General features: G+C 49.8%; 1 protein-coding gene across 7 annotated transcripts in view; it reads left to right on the forward strand.

The window, feature by feature from the left end:
* Positions 1 to 26,819, forward strand: part of LOC146859568 (zinc finger protein 10-like) — a 486,604-nt gene that overhangs the window by 290,364 nt on the left and 169,421 nt on the right. For 6 of the 7 annotated variants that reach the window (XR_014979310.1, XM_085646495.1, XM_085646498.1 and 3 more), the window contains one exon: positions 9,966 to 10,070. Coding sequence is in view for 6 of the 7 variants with exons in the window: in XM_085646495.1 (XP_085502621.1) it covers positions 9,966 to 10,070 (105 nt within the window). In the remaining variant the exon portion in view is untranslated. The remainder of the gene's footprint in view (positions 1 to 9,965; positions 10,071 to 26,819) is intronic. The other variant, XM_085646496.1, reaches the window with a different exon arrangement.

Below are 26,819 nucleotides of genomic sequence, written 5' to 3' on the forward strand. Positions count from 1 at the left end.
TAGATTTAGATTTCTTAGAAAACATCGCGAAAAAGAAAGAAAAAGAAACGCAGAGAAAGAGAAAAAAAAAGGAAGAGAGAAAGAAAGAGAGAAAAAACTATACACGCAAATATATAAAAAAGAAAACCACGCACACGCTGAAAGCAAACACAAGACAATGACAACGCACACAGGTTTCGTAAACAGTTCGTGACGCCAAATGTTCTGCTTGGGTTTTCAGATCGGATGGAACCCGCTCTACAGAGCCCTTCTGACCCAAACCAGAACGTTACCCCCTCCCTAGGGCCTTTTTACACCTAAATGACCACATATATATGTACCACCTAAGGACAGGGAATTCCTATTATATATATATATATATATATATCAAGACCTCACAGCCCAACCACAGTCTCGCGGCCTTCAGCAGACCCAGAATCTCCTACCCAGACGGCAGCAACGCACAGTCTTGCGGCCTCAGTCAGACCCAGAATCTCCTACCCAGCCGGCAGCAACACACACAGTCTCGCGGCCTCAGGCAGACCCAGAATCTCCTACCCAGACGGCAGCAACACACATAGTCTCGCGGCCTCAGTCAGACCCAGAATCTCCTACCCAGACGGCAGCAACACACACAGTCTCGCGGCCTCAGTCAGACCCAGAATCTCCTACCCAGCCGGCAGCAACATACACAGTCTCGCGGCCTTCAGCAGACCCAGAATCTCCTACCCAGACGGCAGCAACACACACAGTCTCGCGGCCTCAATCAGACCCAGAATCTCCTACCCAGACGGCAGCAACACACATAGTCTCGCGGCCTCAGTCAGACCCAGAATCTCCTACCCAGACGGCAGCAACACACACAGTCTCGCGGCCTCAGTCAGACCCAGAATCTCCTACCCAGCCGGCAGCAACACACATAGTCTCGCGGCCTCAGTCAGACGCAGAATCTCCTACCAGACGGCAGCCTTAGCACGAGCTCATCCTATTATTACCGTAGTACATGACAGGGGAATCGGGATTACTATATATCAGATCACACAAAGACTATTAGTTGAGCACAACCTGTTCTCTAGTTCGAGGGGCTCGTTTCCCCCTCATCCAGTTACCACTTACCTGACCAGGATTAACCTCTGTTCATGTTGAGTTAACTCTGACTAAAAGAATAGGCTATCCTCCTATACAAAAATACACAACACATGCTAACTCACGACAAGCTAAATACTTTATTTAAAGGCCACATGCACATTCGCAGAATACATCATATATATATAACCTGCAAGGAAAGTAAAAGGTTAAGTTATACACTTCAAAGAAAAAGGGGTCGACATCACCTGAATTGTATGTAGCCTGTGCTCAATGGTCATCTAGGTTCCCTTCTCCCTCTGTGCCTCGGCTTCGCCTGGAAGTCACACCTCCGCAGTCGCGGATCTACTCCCTTCTCCCTCTCCGAGTCACTGGAACCTCTTCCTCATCGGCTACTCTCTCCTCTTTAGATTCAAGTTCGTCATCTGTCTTCCCTGGAATAAGTAGTAGCTTTTTCTGCTAACGGCCAGATGCCGCCTATGGTCTAGAAGCAAGTGCCCATATCTAACTCAGACTTTCACTAATATAGAGGTGCATTCTCTCATGGAAATTTCCAGCTCGAAACCTGCCGCCCACCAAATTCCTGTACCTCCCCGTGCCAAGGACACGTTCCCAGCCGGCCGGCCTGATGTAGTGTCTTCGGCAGGGGAAAAATACACTCCTTCGATAAGGGCCGGCCTGAACCGGTTCTCTCCGAGCGAATAACACCTCATAACTAAAACATCGCCCTCCCTCTAGAAGTGACCCAAGCTGCCGGAGCAGAAAGAAAGATGGAGTCTCTCCTGTCTGAGGCCTACCAGGCCTGAATTCAGCACGACTCCATGAAATACCCTCACTATAGGGCAAGTTATCCTCGATGCTAACGAATCTATCCCCTAGGCTATGTATGTAGGCCCTGATCTATGGGTAGGAGCACGGGATTGTGTCAAAGTGTCTAATAGATAGGCCCTATTCACTACTCTAGTCCTTAGACTTGGATGGAAAGAGACTGAAGTCATATTGATCGCTCTACAACATAAGAAGGCCAGGAAAATCAAGCAGTACAGTTGCATATCCTTCAATGAAAGATAAAACTGCTTCATCAGCATCTGTTCCAAATTTTGGGGCTTCCTTGATCCACATATATGATATATGATATGAATGTGAGGAGCACCTCTTGCTTGGTACTCTTTTCTCCAAAAGAAATCCACAACTTCTCCAAGAGGTGGATTTTTTTTATTGCAGATGAAGGACATCATAGCCTCAAATCTATGATTAAAATACCTGCAAACATTAACCGGATCCAATGAGCACAATTCTCCTGCTGTCTTGTATTGTATGATTTTAATGTTTGAATTTGCCTCTCGAAGAAAATCTAGAAGATCATCCCAAGCGTACTCAGCACAGCTTAGGGTAAGGAACCATGTAGGAGTTCCTAAATTCCGTAACATACACTTCAATTCTCCATCGCGTCGGTACCAATATTCATTAGTCCCACGCTGACAAGCCATCAAATTGATCAATTGAGATTCCAAATGATCATCTCGCTGTTGCACTTTGTTGATAAAGTCCTTTGCTGACACATTATGTAGATGTACTCCAGTTTTCAAAATGTGATTTACTGCATAAGATAGTGCAGACAAGTCACTTTCAAATAAAAGATGGAACAAATAAGGAATACTTTGATGAAATCTGGGATCTTCTGCATATAATCTTGTAGTCCGATACTCCGAAGCAGGAATCTGTACTGGACGTTCATCATATCGTCCACCTTCTCCTGTGGGAAACAGTTGGGGAAAACAACGAGCTTCCAAGCTCTCCTCCCATACACTCACAGGAGTTCCTTTTGCTTTCTTCATCTGAAACAGATCAATAGCGTTTCCCATAACTTCTTTAGAATGAAGAGGATGTATGCTGAAATGTTCATAAATTTCTTCTTCTTTTGACCTATCCACTTTTTCAATTTGCCCAGTTGGTATTCCTGTGTCTTCTAGTATTTCTTCTTCATCGTCATCCATATAAATGGCTTCATACCATTTATTATTTGTTTTCAAATACAAATTTGCTCTTTGTACTTTTCGTACATCCACCAGCTCCTGCCAAATTTTCTTATTCTTTGTAGGTACACCATTAACCAGAATAACTAATGGTTCAGTTCCAAAGTATCTGCATCAATTGTTTCCATATTTTTTTTCAAATCCAATGGCAAATAGACAACTCTTCCTTTTAAACCTCTTTGTAAATCCGAAGGAGGTAATTTACCTGTTTTTGGCTCCATACGCACTATGGTCTGAAACGGATGGACACATTGAATGAGTATAGACTCATACGTATTTAAATCAGAAAGTTCTGGAGGAATATCAACCAATTCTAATGTATTATGTACAGCTCTTGCTGGCATTCTATTTTCTTCTAACTTGTTATAACAGTATTTACAAATACGCTGATCTTCACCCAATTCAAAACAATTTTCCAGAAATATATATGGCGCAAAATCTTTCCACTTATATTTATCTTCATTTTCACTTTTTATTATACAGATCAACATTCCTTATTTGAATTTTAAAATGGCTTCTCCGGCAACAAATACAAGTAATATTTGGTCTTTCATTAGAGATGATAGTAAATTTTGTCATTTCATTTTCAAAATTTTTACTAACAGTAAGTTCTACATTCTCTTCCAAATTTTCATCAATAACTGTGTCATTTTCTGCACTTTCTTGTTCTGGACCAAAGTAACAAAACTGAATCTCATCAGTAACCTTCACTACATCTGCTACAGGTCCACGGAACAGAGCATTATTTAACTCATTTAACTTTACTGCTGGACTTTTAGCAAAATACAATGTTCTCACAAACTTTCTCATTTCAGTATGATGAACAGCCAGCATCCTAAAATGGTGAAAAACACTTTGACACACTTTCCTAGATAGACAAGCCAGAGAATGTCCTTGCAAACCAGTATTCTCTCTCATTCTGCATGGATCTAGTCTTTGAAGCACCTTAATCTTCCGTTTAACACTCTTTTTACTATATTCTCTTAGAAAGTCACGTAATTTATCAATAGATTCCTGACGCACAGTACAAATACTACTACAATTCCAAGTGTACACTGGGGCTTTAGGACGTCTCCCCATAACCTCATCAGCCATCACTTCTTCCTCATTTCTTGGAACCATTTTCTCCTTTTCCATTACACAACCATCCTTAACTTCATATGCTCTACCATTGGTGTCAACTGCATGCAACAAACTATTACTTTGAAGATAACTCTCTTCATTAAAAAATGGTTCAGTACTTGAACTATGCTTCCATTCTCCTAAGAACACTTTACAAAAGGTATTTTTTTCACTTTTCTTTTCCTTTTGCTTTATGACTTCATTGCATTGACTAATTTATCTAATCTACGCATCCTGTTCAAAATTAAAATGAATAGTTTTTTTTATTTCTAAAGCCTTCGTAACAATACTTTCAATAAATTTCTTTTTCTTATAAAATTTGGTTTTCTTCTTATATTTTTTCACATCCTTTAGCAAATTTAACATCACTCTTCTCTGAAACATTTTTCAACGAATGTTTTTGAAATCTATTTTTCGTGTTAAGTCACTGTTTCTTACTTCTGAGTCTACATTAGCATTTTGTTTTTGCTGTCGACTCTGTTGTTGTTTTGTACTTGAAACACTGTTTGAATTTATCTTTCGATCATTTTTTGGAAGATATTTTTTAAATATTCTTTAGTCTGCTTACCAGAAGACTTTTTCTGTTTTCCAACACGAGCTTCTCCTCCTATTTTTTTTTTACCAGTTGTCTTCAAATATAGTTGTTGTTGCTTTTCTTTTCTCTTTCTTGACTTTATAGGCATCTCTAAATGTTTTCGCTGTTGCTCAGCAATACCTGCAAGAAACTAAAAAAAAATACCTTTATGTAATTTTAATTCATTACAATTTTTTTGGGAGCTTTTCAAATCCTATCATGAGCTGACCCTTTCCTACGAGTCCAAGTCTTACAAAACATGAATTAAATCTCTGACAACAATTCCTGTGTGCACACAGACTCATGGTGTGATTCTAGGCAGAAAACGATATTTGATTGGCAATTTGAAAGCACATTTACTACTGTGGAGGAGCAAGTGATAATTACTGTGACAGCCTGACACATTTTTCTTATATTTTAGAGAAGCAGAAAAGAGCACATGTCCTTACAGCTATTTGAGACCATGACCATGTGTTACAGGGTGAGTGATTAGACTAGAGCAAAGGAAATGAGCCTTGGTGACATTGAATCTGTTTGCGTTACACACTGCTATCTGAAACACCACATACAGCTGAGTATTACGCATGGGAGTGTAGGAGAAGCTGCTGCGTATGTGCAAAGAGTGTGTTTCTGGAGACTGTGTATTGTCAGTTGCAAGAGAGATCTGCATGGAAACTTGCACAACTGCATGAAGAGTGCAGACATGTGTGTAAGAGTAGATGTGTGGTAAGGGTTAATTGGACTTTTGAACATGTAGGAACAACCTCAGCCATTGCAAGATTTGATGGAAAATCTACCTTGTTGATTTGAAATGTGTTAGCATTTGCCTCTCATTTTTGAGATAGTGATTTCTGCTGAGTGCTAACCAACACATTTGAAGAAAACAAGCTGGCCCTTTCCTGAAAGTGCAAGTTTTACAGAACAACAGCAACACAAATTAAATCTCTGACAACAATTCCTGTGTGCACACAGACTCATGGTGTGATTCTAGGCAGAAAGCGATATTTCCTTTAGCAATTTGAAAGCACATTTAGTACTGTGGAGGAGCAAGTGATAATTACTGTGACAGCCTGTCACATTTTCCTTATATTTTAGACAAGCAAAAAAGAGCACATGTCCTAACAGCTCCTTGAGACCATGACCATGTGTTACAGGGTGAGTGATTAGACTTCAGCAAAGGAAATGAGCCTTGATGACGTTGAATGTGTTTGCATTATACACTGCTATCTGAAATACAACACAGAGCTGAGTATTATGCATGGGAGTGTAGGAGAAGCTGCTGCATGTGTGCAAAGAGTGTGTTTCTGGAGTCTGTGTATTGTGAGTTGCAAGAGAGATCTGCATGGAGACTTTTACAACTGCATGAAGACTGCAGATATGTGTGTAAGAGTACATGTTTGGTAAAGGTTAATTGGAGTTTTGTACATGTAGGATCTACCTCACCCATTACAAGATTGGAAGGAAAATCTACCCTGTTGATTTCAAATGTGTTAGCATTTGCCTCTCATTTGTGAGATCATGATTTCTGCTGAGTGCTAGCCATCACACTTTAAGAAAACAAGCTGCCCTTTTCCTGCGAGTGCAAGTTTTACAGAACAACAGCAACACAAATTAAATCTCTGACAACAATTCCTGTGTGCACACTGTCTCATGGTGTGATTCTAGGCACAAAACAGTATTCCTGGGTGATACCAGGCCCTTTCCTGAAAGTGCAAGTTTTACAGAAAAACAGCAACACAAATTAAATCTTTGTCAACAATTCCTGTGTGCACACTGTCGCATGGTGTGATTCTAGGCACAAAACAGTATTCCTGGGAGATACCAGGCCCTTTCCTGAAAGTGCAAGGTTTACAGAACAACAGCAACACAAAGTAAATCTCTGTCAACAATTCCTGTGTGCACACTGTCTCATGGTGTGATTCTAGGCAGAAAACAGTATCCCTGGGTCATACCAGTACACCTTAACTTATGGTGAAGACATACTCCATAATATCTTTCAAGTTCAAGGCACTTAAATATCTTCCTTAACATAAAATGCAAAACACAACTTTTAAAGTGGTAGGAAAATGTACCATGCTATTTTCAAATGTGTTTGCATTTGCCTCTCATTTGTGAGTAACTGATTTCTGCTGAATGCTAACCATCACACTTTAAGAAAACAAACTGCCCCTTTTCTGCGAGTGCAAGGCTAACAGAACAACAGCAACACAAATTAAATCTCTGACAACAAATCCTGTGTGCAGACAGACTCATGATGTGATTCTAGGCACAAAACAGTATTCCTCAGTGATACCACTACACCTTAACTTACAGTGAAGACATACTCCATAATATCTTACAAGTTCAAGACAGTTAAATATCTCCTAAAACACAAAATGTAAAACACAACTTTAAAAGAAGAATGACAATTCTAATATTTATATCAAAAATCACCACATACATCCCCTCTCAAACTCATAACTCACCTTTAAAATTAGTTATTTGAGAAAGAAATGTGGCACTCAAACAGCAGATTATCAGAGCCAGAATCTCAGAGCTGTACCCCTCTCTCCTCTCACCACAACCAGTAAATGGCAATGTTTCCCTCTCTTTTTTCACACATATACATGTTAATGTAAAATCACAGTCCTTCCCACATTTTTTCAAATGGAATCACACATTTCTATTGGTTGCAACTTTCAATCCCTTTCCAAATCATCCCTTCCCCCAACATGACTTCTGCCTGCTACCATAGCAACAGGTCATGGAACACTGGTGTGAGCAGAGAGGTCAGAAGTTCAGCACACAATGTTTCAAATCCAAAGAGCAAGAGTGCTTGACTTTTCAAAGCTAACAGCAAATCCAAAGTAATGTTCAGTGGGAACACATTTTTCTGTACCAATCCAAAACATGCTTTTAAAAATGTAAACGTACAGCTTAGTTTTAACTGTAAAATGGTTTGAATCAGCCAATGAGTTCTTTTTATTTAAAAAAAGTATGTATGCCTCCATTTTTCAACTGTCTTTCTTTTCATATTGCCATTCTACTGAAAGACACCTCCTGAGTGCATCCTGTTCTCCTTGAAAGATGTTCACAGTGTGGATTGTAGGTCATAGCTATGTCTTCTGGAGTGAAAACTTTGCAGAGAAAAGAGGTATTTAAAAAGACCTTGCTTTGCCAAATGTAGACATTAAATGGATTGGTCAGAGAGGGTTAAAGTGGCACCAATTAATGCCTTTGGTGAAAACCTTTCTACATCTCCCACAGCCTAACCTTATTATTGTGCACTGTGGTGGAAATGACCTAGGCACTTTAACTGGGGTAGGTCTGGAAATGCTTATTAAGGACACCTTTCTGCAATTGATGTCACTTTTTCCACAAACTGCCTTTGTATATTCTAATATATGCCAAAGGCAAAAGTGGAACTGATCCAACCAATTTTGTCCGCAGATTGACAAAGCAAGAAAGCACGTCAATAAGTCTGTTTCTGCTTTCCTCAGAGACTATGGTATGGGTTCTATATACCACAACAACTTGCGTTACAACATGCAAGACATGTATAGAGGAGACGGTGTACATTTCAATGATGAAGGGAACAGAGTCTTCCTCTTGAACTTTAGACTCTGCATCTGTACTTACTTGTAGGTACCGAAAAACACTCAATAAACACAAGGGCTCTTTTTAGAGCCACCTAATATCTAAACACTTAAACTTGATTTTTATTTCTATTTTTCTAAATGTTTTTTCGGGTGCGCGCAGAGAGCGCGCACCTCGCGATGTTTTTAAAAAAAATGTAAAAAAATGTTTTTGCCCTTCGTGGTCCTACTGTGACCCCCTGACAATGGCTAGGGGGTCAATAACTCCCTATTCTGCCCCCTATTCATGTTCTCCACCTTTCCTTTTCAGTGCGACAGACAAAATGGCGGCCGACACTTCCTGATTTCGACCGATTCGAATGTTTACTGACATCTAACAACCAATCAGAATTACGCTCGCGCACGGCAGGGTGCGCGCACAGGGCTTGCACAGTGCGCGCACCCTGCGCGCGTATAGATATTGATATGCTTTTAAATGCTATTTTCTCAGGAAATACTGAACAGATTTACACCAGACCTGCGAAAGGCACTTCCGTGACCTTATGGCTACCTCTCTGCCAAATTTCACGTAATTCTGTTCAGCCGTTCGGGCTGTAGCTGCGACTAAAGGTCCTATGAAAAAATGCATGGGGAAAACGCGTTTTGGGACCCCCCTTTTACTCGGCCCCCGCTTGACGAATCACCCCGAGACTTTCAGGGTAGGAGCTGAGCGGAGCGCCCCATTAGTTTTGAAAATTTCGCGAGGATTCGTCAACCGGCGCCAAAGTTATTCAAAATAGAATTTTGAGATTTCCTATGGAAACTCAGTCCTAACTATAACTATCTACTGGCGACCGCCAGTAGATAATATATATAGGTGTGTGTGTATATATATGCATATATATGCATATGCATTTATATATATGTCTGTGTATATATTTACATACATAAACATACATATACATCTGCATATCTATATAAATACAAATATAAATGCATGCATACATATACATATATGCATACATATGCATGTTATGTACATGAAAGTTTGAAAAACAGTAATAAAAGCAAAGCTAAAAAGCCACCTAATTACAAACAGAATTGTTCTAACTTAAGCAAGGGCGAGACCTGTTGCATTTTCAATGCTTGTTGTGAATTTGCCGCCTCTTGTGTGTCCGGTTTTATAACCTCTGCACAAGACAATCTCCACTCCTCGATTCCGTAAGCGGGAGGATGAAACATTCAAGTCCTTTGCACTAGCAAGGCAATGCAGAGCACTTAAGTGCTTCAGGACTTCACATCCTTCCCAGAAGGTCCATGATATACAAGTAGGAGTAACTGGGAGCGAATGGAAATAAGGAGGGTTCACAGTCTGGTTATACAGAGAATAAAATATCTATGCATATTTCCAATTCTTATTTAGACTTTGATATTTCATCCAATCTTTCATTGATGCTGGAGGCTGGGGATGCTGTGTAGGTTTCTCAGGTAATCCTTTCAATAAAAATTGTATGTGAAAACTGTTGAGACTTCCTGAATAAACAGTCGATGTGATGAGCATCCTTGCATGTGAAAGTGCGTCATGCACTCTTTTTACACTATGTGTTTATCCAGCAGGGGATACGACCACGAACTCTGATGTAGTGTTCAATGGAAACCTCTACCGGAAGGATCCTTGGAGCAAAGCTTCAACGAAGGGCTATGTGGATTCATGTACAGGTCAGGAAGAACTCATTCTACTTAGAGTCTGAGAGTGAAATACTATGTGCTCGACAAAAAAGAGACTCTGTCTAATAATGATGACTGGGTCTGAAATGTTTGTCTTTCGGTGTAGTGCCAGAACATCATTACAAACGAAACCGGACTGTTGTATTCAAACCATGGCCGAGACACCTAGTGAACACTGAGGCTTTCACCTGGGATAGGACGTGTGAGCTCCTTCGTCGTTGAGCTGGATCAAGTGAGCACTGATGGGACACCAGGCAGGGACTTTAATCCCCATCACTTGGAATGGACTCAGGCACATGCAAGGAGTTGGGGAGGCTCATGCTACAGGTTTAGAGCTCCTGTCATAGGTAGGGCTCGGGAGCTTGCAGGGGGTTGGAGGCTCATGCTACAGGTTTAGAGCTCTTGTCATAGGTAGGGCTCGGGAGCTTGCAGGGGGGGTGGAGGGCTCATGCTACAGGTTTAGAGCTCCTGTCATAGGTAGGGCTCGGGAGCTTGCAGGGGGGGTGGAGGGCTCATGTTACAGGTTTAGAGCTCCTGTCATGGGTAGGACTCAGGAGCTTGCAGGGGGTTGGAGAGCTCATGCTACAGGTTTAGAGCGCCTGTCGTAGGTAGGGCTCAGGAGCTTCCTGGGGGGTTGGAGGGCTCATGCTACAGGTTTAGAGCTCCTGTCATGGGTAGGACTCAGGAGCTTGCAGGGGATTGTAGAGCTCATGCTACAGGTTTAGAGCTCCTGTCGTAGGTAGGGCTCGGGACCTTGCAGGGGGGTTGGAGGGCTCATGCTACAGGTTTAGAGCTCCTGTCATTAGGTAGGGCTCGGGAGCTTGCAGGGGGGTTGGAGGGCTCATGCTACAGGTTTAGAGCTCCTGTCATTAGGTAGGGCTCGGGACCTTGAAGGGGGGTTGGAGGGCTCAATCTACAGGTTTAGAGCTCCTGTCATAGTTAGGGCTCAGGAGCTTTCAGGGGGTTGGAGAGCTCATGCTACAGGTTTAGAGCTCCAGTCATAGTTAGGGCTCAGGAGCTTCTGGGGGGGGGGGTTGGAGGGCTCATGCTACAGGTTTAGAGCTCCTGTCATGGGTAGGGCTCAGGAGCTTGCAGGGGGGTTGGAGAGCTCATGCTACAGGTTTAGAGCTCCTGTCATATGTAGGGCTCGGGATCTTGCAGGGGGGTTGGAGGGCTCATGCTACAGGCTTAGAACTCCTGCCATTAGGTAGTGCTCGGGAGCTTGCAGGGGGTTGGAGGGCTCATGCTACAGGTTTAGAGCTCCTGTCATTAGGTAGGGCTCAGGAGCGTTCATGGGGTTGGGATGATTCAACCACCAGTTTAGTGCTTCTGTCCTTAAGAATGCTAGGCAGCTTGCAGGGAGTTGGGAGGGCTCAACTACAGGTTTAATGGGGTTGTACAGGGACTCATGCCACAAGTTCCCTAGCCTACACAAGTGCTTGAGAGCTGGTGTGGAGGGACTCGTGGCTTCAGGGGTATGTATCCCTGCTGTTGCCCAAAGTTAAAAAACATTCTATGAGCTTCCATGGCTGTGGGTGAGCCAGGAAGGGAAAGGGGTGAAGACCAGAATTCCGTGACCCCACCAGCCACCATGTATGCAACCAAGGATGCTTAGGTTGAGGGTTCACCCCTTTGAGGTTTCTGGGTGCCCAGCCCAGGTTCAAGCTTTGGCTCAAGGGTACTTAACCCTTCTTGGGCTCTCAGTTTTATGATTTAACTACTTGTGTGTCAGGTCTCCCAACTTACAGGGCACTGCACATTTCATGTGTAACTGAATAAGAACTGCGGATACACAGTGTCATAACTGCTTTTTTGTTGTCAAAAACTTTTTATTGATTTCAAAGAATTTCACAGCACATTGTAGTTCCTCCGAGCACGGTCACATGTCAAGAGTTACAGATATCTGAAAAGAAATAAAGCATTTTCACAAGTTCTCGACATAGTTTACCTTCACAGTTTCCCCCAGATGTGGTAGGGTTGTCCCTACACCATTTCCAGTATGGTGACCCACTTGTGGGACACCCCCGCGCCGCACGGCCACCAGCTGCTGCGTGTGCCCCTCAGCCTTGTCCCTGCCGCGCTGCCTGCCTCGCCGCCGGCTGACTCCGTTGCCGTTTGTTTTGCCTTTGTTTCTCTCGCCATTTGTGCTTCTCATCTGTATTCCCTGCCCGTGTTTGAGTTTCTTTTTCCCTTGTTTTGTTCGCCATTTGTGCTTAATAAAGTATATTTGCCTGTTTATCTGTCCAGCTTGTGTCCTTCCTGTTAGCCCGCCTACATCGCCGCCTTCCCTCCCCGCTCCCCGCTTCCCGCCACCACCGCAAGCCCCGCCCCTTTTTTCATTCTGTTCCCGCCCCGCTCCCGCCTCCCAGCTGCTCCGCCCACCCGCGCACTTGGCCTTTATATGGCGACCGTGCGACACAGGTAAGTGTGACCCACTTGTGGGACACCCCCGCGCCGCACGGCCACCAGCTGCTGCGTGTGCCCCTCAGCCTTGTCCCTGCCGCGCTGCCTGCCTCGCCGCCGGCTGACTCCGTTGCCGTTTGTTTTGCCTTTGTTTCTCTCGCCATTTGTGCTTGTCATCTGTATTCCCTGCCCGTGTTTGAGTTTCTTTTTCCCTTGTTTTGTTCGCCATTTGTGCTTAATAAAGTATATTTGCCTGTTTATCTGTCCAGCTTGTGTCCTTCCTGTTAGCCCGCCTACATCGCCGCCTTCCCTCCCCGCTCCCCGCTTCCCGCCACCACCGCAAGCCCCGCCCCTTTTTTCATTCTGTTCCCGCCCCGCTCCCGCCTCCCAGCTGCTCCGCCCACCCGCGCACTTGGCCTTTATATGGCGACCGTGCGACACAGGTAAGTGTGACCCACTTGTGGGACACCCCCGCGCCGCACGGCCACCAGCTGCTGCGTGTGCCCCTCAGCCTTGTCCCTGCCGCGCTGCCTGCCTCGCCGCCGGCTGACTCCGTTGCCGTTTGTTTTGCCTTTGTTTCTCTCGCCATTTGTGCTTGTCCTCCTGGGGGACCTCAACTTCCACCTGGAGAACAACAACGACCGCAACACCAGCACCCTGCTGGACAACCTCGCCAACCTGGGACTCAAGCAATTGGTGTCCACCCCCACCCACCTCGCCGGACACACACTCGACGCAGTCTTCTCTTCCAGCACAGACATCGACTTCAGCCACGCCACAGAGCTCCAATGGACGGACCACAGCTGCATCCACTTCACCTTCAAGAGAACGACGACCCACCACCACCAGCAACAGGCCGCCCGCAGAAGCTGGAACAAGATCACAGCAGACCAGCTCGCCACCTCCCTGAGCCAGCACCCTCCTGCCAGCTCAGCGAACCCCAGCCAGGCCGCCGTCAACCTCACGAAGTGGATCAGCATCTGCGCGGACGAGCTCGCCCCGCTGAGGACCCCGCCCAGCAGACCCGGAAGCAAGAAAGCCCCATGGTTCACTGACGAACTCAAGAGCTCCAAGAAGAACTGCCGAGCCCTCGAGAAAGTCTGGAGAAGGGAACCTACACCGGACAACAGGACCTCCTTCAAGCTTGCCACCCGGAAGCACCACCAGCTTATCCGCGCCGCCAAGAAAACAGCATTCAAGGAACGGTTGGACAACAACGCACACAACTGCAAGGAACTCTTCAACATCGTGAAAGAGCTCTCCAACCCCAGCGCAGGAAACAACGACATCACCCCATCACAAGACCTCTGCAACTCCCTCGCTTCATACTTCCACAACAAGATCACGGACATACACAACAGCTTCAACAACCAACCAACGCACACCATGACCGAACAATCACCCCCCACCACCACCCTCCACACCTGGACCCCGATCAGCACCGAAGACACCATCCGCACGATGAACTCCATCCACTCCGGGTCACCGACCGACCCCTGCCCTCACCACGTTTTCAACAAGGCCGACGCTGTCATCGCACCCCACCTGCGAGACATCATCAACACATCATTCAACACCGCCACCTTCCCTGAGAGCTGGAAACACGCCGAACTCAGCGCCTTACTCAAGAAACCAACAGCGGACCCCACCGAAGTCAAGAACTACCGCCCCATCTCGCTCCTCCCGTTTCCAGCCAAAGTCATCGAGAAGACCGTCAACAAGCAGATGGCCGCCTTCCTCGAGACGAACGGATCCCTCGACCCCTCACAGTCCGGCTTCCGAGCCAATCACAGCACCGAGACCGCCCTCATCGCCGCCACCGATGACATCCGAGCCCTGATGGACAATGGAGAAACAGCGGCCCTCATCCTCCTAGACCTCTCCGCGGCATTCGACACGGTCTGCCACCGCACCCTAGTACAGCGCCTCAGTAACATCGGAATCCAGGACAAGGCGCTGGAATGGATCATCTCCTTCCTCGACGGAAGGACACAGAGAGTCCGCCTACCACCATACAAATCAGAAGCCTCCGAAGTCATCTGCGGCGTCCCTCAAGGATCATCTCTGAGCCCCACCCTCTTCAACGTCTACATGAGCCCCCTCGCGGCCATCGTACGCAAACACAACCTCAGCATTATCTCCTACGCCGACGACACCCAGCTGATCCTCTCCCTGACCAACGACCCCGCCTCCGCCAGAGCCAACCTGCACGAAGGGATGAAAGAGGTAGCCGAGTGGATGACGACCAGCCGCCTGAAGCTGAACTCTGACAAGACGGAGGTCCTCATCCTGGGCTCTTCCCCCTCCGCCTGGGACGACTCCTGGTGGCCTCCAGCCCTGGGCACCGCACCCAAACCTACAGACCATGCACGCAACCTGGGCTTCATCCTGGACTCCTCCCTCTCCATGACCAGGCAAGTCAACAACGTCTCCTCGGCGTGCTTCAACATCCTACGCATGCTACGGAAGATCTTCCGGTGGATCCCCACCGAGACCAGGAAGACCGTCACCCAGGCCCTCGTCACCAGCCGACTGGACTACGGCAACGCCCTCTACGCCGGTACCACCGCCAAGCTCCAGAAGAGACTCCAGCGGATCCAGAACGCCTCGGCCAGACTCATCCTCGACATCCCACGAACCAGCCACATCACCGGACACCTGAGAGACCTTCACTGGCTCCCCGTCAACAAAAGAATCACCTTCCGCCTCCTCACCCACGCACACAAAGCCCTACACGACCAAGGCCCGAGCTACCTCAACAGCCGGATCAACTTCCACGCTCCCAAACGCCACCTCCGATCAGCCAACCACGCCCTCGCCGCCGTCCCCCGCATCCGAAGAGCGACTACAGGAGGAAGGTCCTTCTCCTACCTGGCCGCCAAGACCTGGAACTCCCTCCCGACCGACCTGCGCCTGACCCAAGACCACCTCTCCTTCAGGAAGAAGCTGAAGACCTGGCTGTTCGAGCAGTAGCGGCACCCCCCCCCCCCCAGCGCCTTGAGACCCTACGGGTATGTAGCGCGCTCTATAAGTGTCACTGATTGATTGATTGATTGAGTATACAGCTTATATGTTCCAGGCTGCAAATTTTATTTATGCTCGTGGGTCCCCAGATAACGGCCAGTTAAAAAAAAAAAAAACACTATAAACCAGAAAGAAAGACAGAAACAAACCAACTGTTCCGTGGTGATGTGAATAATTGCTCCAGGTTGGCATGGGGGTGTGTCAGGACAGGGGTCGTATTTCGGAGTCGACAAGTCTCTGGGACCTCCCTCTCAAGTCCCCAGGGTATTCCGCAGCCACTCCCTTTGAGGGCTTCCCAGACACCGCCGCGTCCATCCACCGAGCAGCGCCAGGGGGAAGCCCAAGTCACTAAATCTGAAAGAGATGGAGGGCTCGTAATCTAGGTGTGCATGCAAACAAGGGTAAACCCTCCGATAGGTAACTCACCAGGGGGTTCCAAACATAATCAAAACCTCTCTGTAAGTCCTCAATAATATCTGTCATTCCCACAATGGCTAATGCCTGCCACAGTTGCGCATGCCACTGGGTAAGGGAAGGGGCCTCAGTTTTTTTCCAGGCTGCGGCTATTGTTTTCTTGGCCACCTCCAAGCATAGCCACATGATGGATCGGTCTCCTTGGGTTTGGTACTTCAGAACTGGGTTCCACACCCCCAGGAGTGGGAGTCCGAAATTGGGTATCCTAGAATGGTTTTAATTTGGGAGAGTATTTCTTTCCAGAAGGGTTGAATAGAGGGGCAATCCCACCATATATGACCGAAGTCTCCCAACATCCCACATCCCTGCCAACATTTATCTGAGGTGTTATGGAAAATCTTGTGCAGTTTCTGGGGTGTAGGTACCATTCGTACATGATTTCATAGTGGCCTTCTCTTAAAAACAGGGAACGGTTATATTTAGTGAGGTCTTTGTACAGGGAAGTCCATTGTTTGTCTTCCAGGGGTGAGGGAATTAAGTTGTCCCAAAATCTTCAGTGCCGCAGGGTCAAGTGGGGAGTAAAGGAATGATATGCAGCCCTTAGTCGCAGTGCCCGTTTGCAAACATTTCTGAATAGGGAGCAGGTCCCTGATCACCCAAATGCACCTAGGGTTGTTGCACCCAGTGCCTAAGCTGTAGGTAATGATAATTTTCTGTGGGTGGCAAATTAAGGGCTGCACATTCTGCAAAAGTAAGCATTTCTCCCTCCTTAAAAAGGTCAGATAACATGAGGGATCCACCCTCTCTCCAGGTTTCAAAGGGACCCTCCGCGAGAGCCGGTGGGAAGGCCGGGTTAAAATGGATGGGAGTGTAGGGGGATGGAAAAGGTATCAGAGGCAGTGACTTGGTTACACTATCCGATACCCGAAGTGTGGTGGCCGTGGGGGTGCTGATATATACATTAGACGGTCTGTCCTGCTTCTGTTTCCAAGGAAGATCCCATATGGTTCTGCCCGTTATTTGCCGGTCCATATGGAGCCAGTGTTTCTCAGATTTCTTACGGTACCAGTTGACCAGAACCCGGAGTTTGGCAGCTTTGTAATAGCCATTGAAATGTGGGAGGGCCAGCCCTCCTTCCAAACGTGGTCTAATTAATAATCGCTGGGATAAGCGAGCTCTTTGATCCTACAATATAAATTTAGTTGTCATCTTTTTCAGCTCTGAGAACTGGTCTTTGTCCACTGCAATAGGAAGACCTTGAAATAGATAAAGGAAGCGCGGTAAGACATTCATCTTGATTGCATTTATTCTACCGATCCAAGAAATAAATGCTGAAGCTCATTTTTTAAAATCCATTTTAAGTTGCCGCAGTGGGGTGGTGGGGATTGGGGGCGGGGGGGGGTAGTTAGCTTTATAGAGGCTCGAAATCTTGGGAGTGATCCTTATGCCCAGGTGGTGATTTCTTTACGGACGCAGATGAAGGGGGACGTTTCCTCCACCTCTGCCATCGTCCCTCGGGGTAGTGTTAAGTTGAGGAGGAAGGATTTAGATAAATTCACCTTGAACCAAGCTGCCCGTTCTAAGAGGGTGAGTTCAGTTTGTATGGCCGGAAGAGAAGTCAACTGTTCAGTGACTGGCAGGAGTACGTCGTCAGCGAAGAGTAAAATTTTGTGCTCATCTGTGCCAAACCTGATTCCCCTCCCCCCACGAATGTCGGGGTCCACCCGTATTCTCGCTGCCAACGGCTCAATGCAAAGGGCGAAGAGTATAGGGGGGAGGGGGCAGCCCTCTCTCGTCCCTTGGGAGAGCTGAAAGGAGTCTGAGATCTCTCCGTTCACCTGAATTCAGGATCTGGGGGCGTGATAGTTGACCTGGATCATACCTATACAAGCATTTGCAATGCAATAGGTCTCGCATTTGCGAGACTTCAAGCTATTGGCATTGTAAATGACACTGCCTTTTATTTATCACTTTTGAATATTAACACTTAAATAAAAGGCATTATTATTTACAATGCCAATAGCTGAAACTCTTGTATATGCGAGACCTATTTCATTTTAAAGAAGGGGCTGCCATTGTTCCAGGTAGCTTGGAAAGTGATATGGGGGTCCTGGGAAGTACAAACTGTAAGGAAGGTTCTAGCAGTCACTGAGACTGAATTAAGGGGTGTGGCAGAAAATTGGGGAAAAAACAAGTATACCTAGGGATGTGGAGAAATCAAGAGACAACATTATGATAGTAACATTATTATGAGACTGTAGTGGGCCAGTCTCATTGACAAAATTTGGAAGCCCACCTACTATACTTATTGCTCTGATACAAACAACCTGCATAGTTCCATCGCTATGCTTCCCGTACAGATATGGGAAAGGGAAAAAGAAACCTCACAATTTGCTGCATAATTTAGTCAACCCTGCAGCATAGACCTAGTGGCCCAGGATTAGGGGTGCCGTAGCACTGCTTTCATTTCCGATGATGGAACGGGAACCACTCCCCTGTGTCTGGCTTCTGAACTATCTGCTAGGTCATGGAGTCCATTCGCTATAGCACTCCGAGGCCACCCTTAGTTGGTCAGCAGCACGTTACGGAAAACTCAGACAAACTAAAGAAAGAGTTATACTGCTCACTATTGACACTCCTCTTAGAGCATGGAGCGGGGCACCATGGTCCATCCTGTGTTTTATGAGCCACCAGCATCCACATTGCACGGAAGACCTTCATGTCAACACGCACACTGATGTTCGTTAAAAAGGTAAGACCGGCTGCAGGGCCTTGTGACAAGGAGTCACTTGACAGCTATGACCGCACAAGACTGAACCTGTTGCATGCTTCACATATGCGTGTAACATTTCTGAAAAATATGTTGATTTGGACATGGGCACGTGGAGGGTGGGAGGCAAGACATGCGCAGGGGGCACCAACCCTGCAGGACCCCAAACCCTTCCAAGGGGCCCCATTCCACCCAAGCTCACTGAATATTTGTGAGACATGGGACACTCAGGGCCCTCTTTACATTCTGCAAGGGGCGAGGGGGCATCAGTGGACCATTGTGCTGCTAGTTACGGACTGCTGGGAATTCCTTCTAAGGGGATACCCGCCTGTGCCAGGGAAGAGCTCTGTCTTCCACAGGCGCCACAGCAGGAAAGGCACAGCATGGTTCATGAAACTTCCTTTGTGCATTCCAGGGACGCTGCAACAAATGCAACCGGTGCTCGTCCAGAAAGGGGATGGGGTAGAGACTCCTTCCAGAAAGCGCGTGCGGCGGCTCCCAAGCATCCCCTGTGTGAATGTTTCCATGGTGCGCTGCTGGTTAGGACTGCGGACAGCGATTTTTTGAGACCCACGTCTGGCTGCATAGTTACTAGACACCCGCAGAGAAACAGAATGCCAGCTCGTTCCGTGTGTCCAGCGCTGTACTTTCATTTAGCAAAACAATGCATTGTGGGGCTTGTAGTTTTCGTTCACTACAAACACACAAAATGGACTAACGGAACAGACATTCATTTGAAAAAGTAACAAGCTGTCGCTATTACGCCACGATAACCGCTTGTTTATATTTGCATCGCGCTTTCACTTTAAAAAATAAACATGCGGGGCGTGGCCAAGATGGCGGGGTGAGCGGACGCTTCCTCCCGTAGCTCCTCCGGCCCGGCCAGGCTTGAGCCCTTTTCTTATGCTTTTCTCCCCCCGCTGAGGCTCGGCGTGGGAGAGGAGCGTGGCGGAGCACCTGGGGCGCACGTTGTTGCCGTTTTGGTCCGGATCGCCTCGGGGGAAGCCCCCAAAAAGTCCGATCAAGTTCGAGGAGCGACGGAGGGCCTGAGAGGCGGAGCGCATCGGAGTGCTGTCCGGGCGCCTCGGCTGGGCCTGGTGCTGAAAGTTGCGATCTGGAGGGAACCTGGCCCGCCGCTCGACGGAAGTTGAAGGAGCCCTGCGGGGGGGGGACCCGACGGTGCGGGAGGCTTAGGACGGGTGCTTTGGCCCTCGGACTTGTGTCGGCGACACTTCGCACTGCGGGGCTCCTACCCCTTAGCCGAGGTACGGCGGACTCTCTGATGGGGTCGGACCATCTGGGCCCCTGCGTGTGACAGACTGAAGCCGGCGGTGGAACCTATTTGATTGTTGTGCGTGTTGGGGGCCCCGGTGGTGTCGCCGGGCCTGGTCGTTCTGCCCTGCTCCGCCCTGCCGCCATCTTGTCCTCGAGGGAGCAGTGGTGGTGGCCTTCGCCGGAGCCCTGGCTGTTGGATGTATGTGACCGCCGCTGCTGCCGGGCTGACTTTCTGGGGGATGTGCTGATGAGGCGCCCCCCACTGTGGCTCCCATTGCTGTCTCGAATGGGCGCCCGCGGCTGACGGTGACCGGACTGGGCCGCCATTTTGTCACCTGTGACGCAGCGACTCTGCTTGTGGGGGGACACCCACGTCGAGCGCTTGCCAGCAGCTGGGCATCCCTGGGGCGACTGGACCTGTGCCCGACCGCAGTGCTTGCGATGTCTGGAAGAGGCGGCCCGAAGAAGGGGGACCGCACCCTGCCGGACATGCTTGGCAGGGCCCAGCAACTGCGGGACAGAACTCAGCCCTCGCCGGGGTCCTCCCGGGCCTCGGCGGATGTGACTGGGGGGGAGCCACCCGTCACGAGGACCTTTATGGAGGAACTGTTTAGCTCCCTCAGGGAGGACTTCCAGACACTGAAGCGGGAGGTGGCCAGCGAGGTCCGGGAAGTGCGCAGGGAAGTGGAGGGCCTTGGCGAGCGCGTTGAAACGGTGGAGACGGAGGCCCAACACCGAGCGGAGGAGATAGTCCATCTTCAACAGGACGTTCTCCGCCTCCGGGAGCAGTGTATTGAGCTCCAGGCCCACTCTGAGGACCTTGAGAACAGATCGCGGAGGAACAACATTCGAGTGCGTGGTGTGCCGACTGCGGACGAGGGGTCCGATCTGGGGGGCTACCTGAGGGCCCTGTTCCGAGAGATCCTGGGGGAAGCTGCGGACTTCCCCATTAGCATTGATAGGGCGCATAGGGTTGGCCGGCAGCGCCAGTCATCGGCACCTCCACCGGACATTCTGGCCTTCCTGCCCGACTTCCCGCTGAAGGAACGCATCATGGCTGAGGCCCGCAGGAAACAGCCCCTGACTTTCCAGGATCGGCCGGTGGCGCTTTACCAGGACCTCTCCGCCATCACGCTGCAGAAACGCAGGTCTTTTAGGATTGCCACTGACTTTTTGCGCGAACACCAGACGCCGTACTCTTGGGGCCATCCCTTCCGCCTGATCTTCCAGTGGAACGGGGTGCTACACCAGCTACGCTCCTTGCAGGACATTTGTGGTGTCCTGGGGCTTACGGCGGCGGAGGAGGAAGGAGCTACACCGTCGTGGAGGTCCTCGGAGAGACGGAGCCGGCGGAGGTCGACGAGGCGACGCTCAGCCATCAGGGCAGACATGGCCGACGCTTTGAGGGCGGCGGCCAGGGACTCGGCCGGCTCCACCGGCGTGGCCTTGACGGCCTAACACTCACTCCGGGGGGAGATGCCTTTAGCTTCTTTAAATGCTGGGTACGGAGCGGGGGGGTCGGGGGGGAGCGGATGGAGGTGAGTGGCTGGTCGTCCACTTCGTTCTTTTCTACGGACTTGCCCGTTTTGGGGCTTGACTGGGACAATGGGGTGTTTGAGTTTGCGTTTGGCTAATTGCCTGGGTTGTGTTTTGGGTGGGTGTATGGGTTGTTCTGGGGTTGGGGAGGTCCCGTCCGATGTTGTCCATGCCCACGCTTGGTCCGTTTTGGCTTGTCCTGCGCGGCTGCCCCGCGCGCCCCACCCGCTGATCCCCTGCCCATTGCACGGCGCTCCCGATCCCCGAGAGGAATGTCGGGCCTAAAGGTAGTGACCCTTAATGTTCAGGGTCTGAATAACCCCGTGAAGCGCAGAGCGATCTTATCTTTGCTGGAGGGGACGCAGGCGGACATTTGCCTTTTGCAGGAGACCCACTTATTGTCCCGGGATTGCCATAGGCTGCGCTCTGCTAAGTTCCCTACCCAGTTCTTTTCCTCGGCAGCGAACAAGGCGGCGGGGGTAGCCATTCTTCTAGCGAGCTCCTTTAGGGGGGAGGTTTTGTATAAGTGTGCTGAACAGAAGGGGAGGCTTCTTGCGTATCGCATGCGCTTAGGAGGCAAAGCGTTTACGGTCGGCTCCTTTTATAGCCCAAACGACCACCAAGAGCGTTTCCTAGACTCCGTGTTGGTGGATGTCACTGCTTCTCCCGACCGCCACGTCATTTTGGGGGGAGACCTTAATATTGTCTTCGATTCTGTGATGGACAGATCGGTGCAGCGCTTTCCGCAGACGGGGGCACTGTCCCAGGCTGTGAAGGCCCGGATTGCGGAAATGGACTTACACGACCTTTGGCGCTCCATGCACCCCACGGATAGGGACTACTCTTACTTTTCGCACGCACACCGCACCTACTCACGGCTGGACTACCTTCTGGTGAGTGGACCGATGCGTGCCGCTGCCACGGCGGTGGACATCGGGGTCCTGACCCTGTCTGACCATTCACCAGTCACCGGTGTTTTCCAGTGGCCGGCGGCCTCCCCCTCTCGGGGGGTGTGGCGCCTCCGGGATACCCTTTTACACAAAAAGTCTGTAGTGCAGCGCATTGGGGAGGTCATACAGGACTACCTAACTCACAATAGCAACACCGACACTTCGCAGGCGACACAGTGGGCGGCATTGAAGGCAGTCCTCCGGGGGGAATTTATCTCTATCTCCGCCGCCGAAAATAGGGAGCGGCAACGGAAGAGGGACGAGCTGACCGTTCAGGTCCGGGAGCTTGAGCAGGTCCACCGCCGCACGGGGGCGCCAAGGGTGTGGAGGCAGTTGAAGGCTGCGAGGAAGCTCCTGTCGGCACTGGATCTTGACAGGGCGGAGTATGCCGCCTTGCGCTTGAAACATGCCTTCTACACTGGGGGGGACAAATGTGGCAAGCTCCTAGCACACCGGCTCCGGGTCACGCAGCAGCGTGGCGTCGTGAAGGAATTGGCGGGCGCGGACGGGGTGGTCGTCTCCGGGGACGCAGAGGTAGCGGAATCTTTCCGCGGCTTCAACGAGGCGCTGTACGCTGAGGAGCCCTCCTCGCCACGGGACGCCGCAGGCTATTTGGAGTCGGTGACCCTTCCGGTGCTGGATCCGGCTCAGGCGGACCACCTGGAGCGGGCTATCCATGTTGAGGAAGTGATTTCTGCTATCGCGCGGCTGAAGCATGGTAAGGCCCCGGGCCCGGACGGGTACACGTCTTTGTTTTACAAGACTTTTTGCACGGCTGTGGCCCCTGTCCTCACTCGGCTATTTAACTCCTTTTCTGAACCGGGAGTCATCCCACCGGATCTCCTGAGGCGACGGTCGCGGTAATTCCGAAACCTGGGAAGGACCGGGCCCTCTGCGGCTCGTACCGACCCATCTCGCTCTTAAATGTTGACCTCAAGTTGTATACAGGAATTCTAGCGTCCAGGCTGGGTCCGCACCTCCCCGGATTGGTGGAGGCGGACCAGGCCGGCTTCGTACCTGGCAGACAGACGGTTGACAATACCAAGCGGGTGGCGCATGTTCTGGAGAAGGCCTCGTGAGTCCCGGGGGAGCGGATGTTGCTGTCCGTTGATGCGGAGAAGGCCTTCGACAGAGTTCACTGGCCGTATCTCGAGCTGGTTCTCAAGAAATTGGGAATCGGAGATAGGTTCCGCACCATGGTATTCAACTGTTACAAGCATCCTTCAGCGTCGGTGCGGGTCAACGGGTGCAGCTCCGGTGCATTTGCCATCGAACGCGGCGCGAGGCAGGGCTGCCCCCTCTCGCCGCTCTTGTTTGCCCTCTACATGGAGCCGTTTGCTCAGAGGATTCGCGATAACCCGTACGCTGTTGGGGTCCGGATGGGCCAGTATGTCCATACTGTCAGTCTCTACGCGGACGATGTCCTGTTGACCTTGGACGACCCTAGGAGGTCGCTGCCTGCTTGCCTCCAGGAACTGGACGCCTTTGCCTGTGTGGCCGGCTTCAAAATGAATATGAGCAAGTCGGTGGCGTTAGACGTGTCCCTGGCTGCGGACACCAGGAGGGACCTTCAGCGACTCTTCCCCATGCAGTGGTCCTCGTCCACGGTGCCATACATGGGGATTCTGCTGGCGCCCACATTACCGGAGATGGTTACGGCCAATTATGCCTCCCTCAGCAGGAAGATCAAAGAGGAGCTTGGTCGCTGGAGCAAGGGCCTACTGTCCTGGCTGGGGCGAATCGCGGCGGTTAAGATGACGGTGTTGCCCCAGATACTGTATCTTTTCCGGGCCCTCCCTCTCCAGCCCCCGGTGGGCTGGCTACGACAAATGCAGGCTGACATCTCCCGCTTTGTCTGGCAGGGCCGCAAGCCACGAATGAAGAGGGTCCTCTCCACGCTTGCTCCGGAGGCGGGGGGTCTCGGTATTCCGGACCTCCGTAAGTACTTTCAGGCGGCACAGCTGCGATATCTGGTGGAGTGGAGCAGGTGGGAGTCCGACAAACACTGGCTCTTTCAAGACCAGGCAGTGGCGGGCCGCACCCTACAAGAGGTTCCATTCCTGCGCCGCGCGCACCGCCCACCTAACCTTTACGCTTCTTTTGTTACGCGGGTCCCCCTGCGGGTGTGGGACGCAGTCTGTGAAGCTCGGGGCCTCACCACCTTCCCTTCGCCGTTCACACCCATAGTGGGCAACCCGGATTTCTCCCCAGGGACGGAGCCGGGAGTTTTCTCCCATTGGGTGCAGGCGGGCTGCAGGGCGCTCTTCCAGATCTATGGCCCGGAGGGAGTGATTCCGTTTCAGCAACTCCGCCAGGAGTTTGGCCTGACGGAGCTGGACAGATTGCGCTATATGCAGGTTCGGCATTGGGCCCTCCAGCCCCAGGTGCGTGACACAGCGGCTCGTCAAATTACACCGTATGAGAGGTGGCTGGTCACCCGGACCTCCGACGCTAAGCTAATTACCGATCTGTACAAGCACCTCCAACCCCCGCCGTCTCACTATTACAACCCGGGGAGGGAGCGCTGGCACAGGGAATTGGGTAGAACACTCAGCCACAAGGAATGGGACAAAATTGCGTATCGGGCGCGGCACTCTGCATATCACACGGGCCTTACGGAGACCTTTACTAAGGTGTCCACTTATTGGTACTACACCCCGGAGAGACTGTATGAAATGCATAAACACACTCACAAGGGGTGCTGGCGGGGCTGCGGGCAGGAGGGTAACCTCTCACACATTCTTTGGGATTGCCCCGTACTGACCGCTTACTGGAAGGAAGTTTTGGACGAGGTGGATAAGCACTTTGGGATAGAGCTGCCGCGCTTCCCGGCGTATGTCCTGCTGGGCCTCCCCAATGACTTAATGTACCCACTGAAGTCCCGCAGAGGTAGGCAGATCGCGATTGCGCTGGGGTCTGCGGTCCAGAACATCCTTATCCACTGGCGCACCACCACTGTCCCCTCCATCACGGGTTGGTTGCATAGGCTTTGGCATGTGCTGGGAATGGAGAAGCTGTCGCTCACGGTGGCGGGGGAGATAGACCAATTTGAAGAGCTGTGGCAACCCTTTCTAGCGCTGCTGTCCACTGAATTCCGGGAGCTCACCTGCCCGAGGTATCTTAGGCTTCTCAGGTTGACGCCGCCGGTGACCCCGGCGGACTAGTTCACATGTGAGACGGGGGCCTCCGGGCGGGGGGAGGGGGGTGCGGGGCTTCTTGGTGAGGATTAATCTGGCGCGGGACCATAGGACGGGGGGGGTGGGGTGTTGTTTTTTCGTTACTGGGGGGATGGGGGATGGGGGGGGGTGGATTGTGCTTTGTTGAGTTGCTGCTGGCTTTCATTGCTTAGATTTGGGGGGTCGGATATGCACGCAGGGATTCCACAGATTGCTTTTCTAGCCTTTCATTTACTGTGTTTTCCCCTGGCCCACCGAGCTATCCATCGCCAACCCTCTTGAGTTGCACCCTTTTTCTTTGATTGTATTCTATGTATCCTAACCTCCTATCCCCCTCCCCCATGGTTTGTTTTGTTTCAATAAAAACGTTTTAAACATAAAAAATAAACACGCGTGTCACTGCAGATCTCCATCTGCTCGGGGTGTATCTTAAGAACCAGCTCCCCACAATCGGCTCCACAAATCACAGCGCAAACGCACAAATCGCCGACATCGGTCCTTGAACCACAAGGTAAAATTTAAGCATTGTGCTAAATAATTTTGTTGTCAGTTCTCTCGTGAGGAAAAAAAAAACGCACGTGGAAAAATAACACGAAGGCTAAGTGAAGAAAATGCCCCCCTCGTAGGTTTCTAGATGCATTAAAGTCGATTGTCAGAGAAAACATATTTTAGGTCCGACACGCCTGCTTTTGGCACGATGGGATATTCGTTTCGAAGGAGCACATGAAAATGCAGCTGCCTCCATTTGGAAAGAGAGCATGCTTTGGCATCTGACATAGCTAAAAATAGCACGCTCTACCTGCACAGTGCCTTACATAAGCAAATCATCCAGTTACATTTCGGCTTTAATTCCGCGGCTCACAGTGCAATCTGGTTCTACGTTTGGTTAAAATTCTGCTTCGTAGCACAAAATGATTATAAAGCGGGAAGCTGCATTGTCAGAAAAATGCCCACACGCTTATCATGCTGCTCAAGACACAATCGGACCAAAACAACTGCTCCCTTTCCAAATCTAGATGCTTCTTTTGGAATATAACCCGAGAAGGCACAAATACATGCAAATAATACAAGTCGCTGGAAGATTACGGCCAAGCAAATAGGACAAGCATCGATCTCTTGTCTTTATGGGGCCATGTGTTTCTAACTAGAAACACATGGCCCCATAAAGATGAGGAAGGTCTTTGCGACAGAC

The sequence above is a fragment of the Triturus cristatus genome, chromosome 3_1, assembly GCF_964204655.1.
Source record: "Triturus cristatus chromosome 3_1, aTriCri1.1, whole genome shotgun sequence".
In the NCBI taxonomy this organism is placed as follows: domain Eukaryota; kingdom Metazoa; phylum Chordata; class Amphibia; order Caudata; family Salamandridae; genus Triturus; species Triturus cristatus.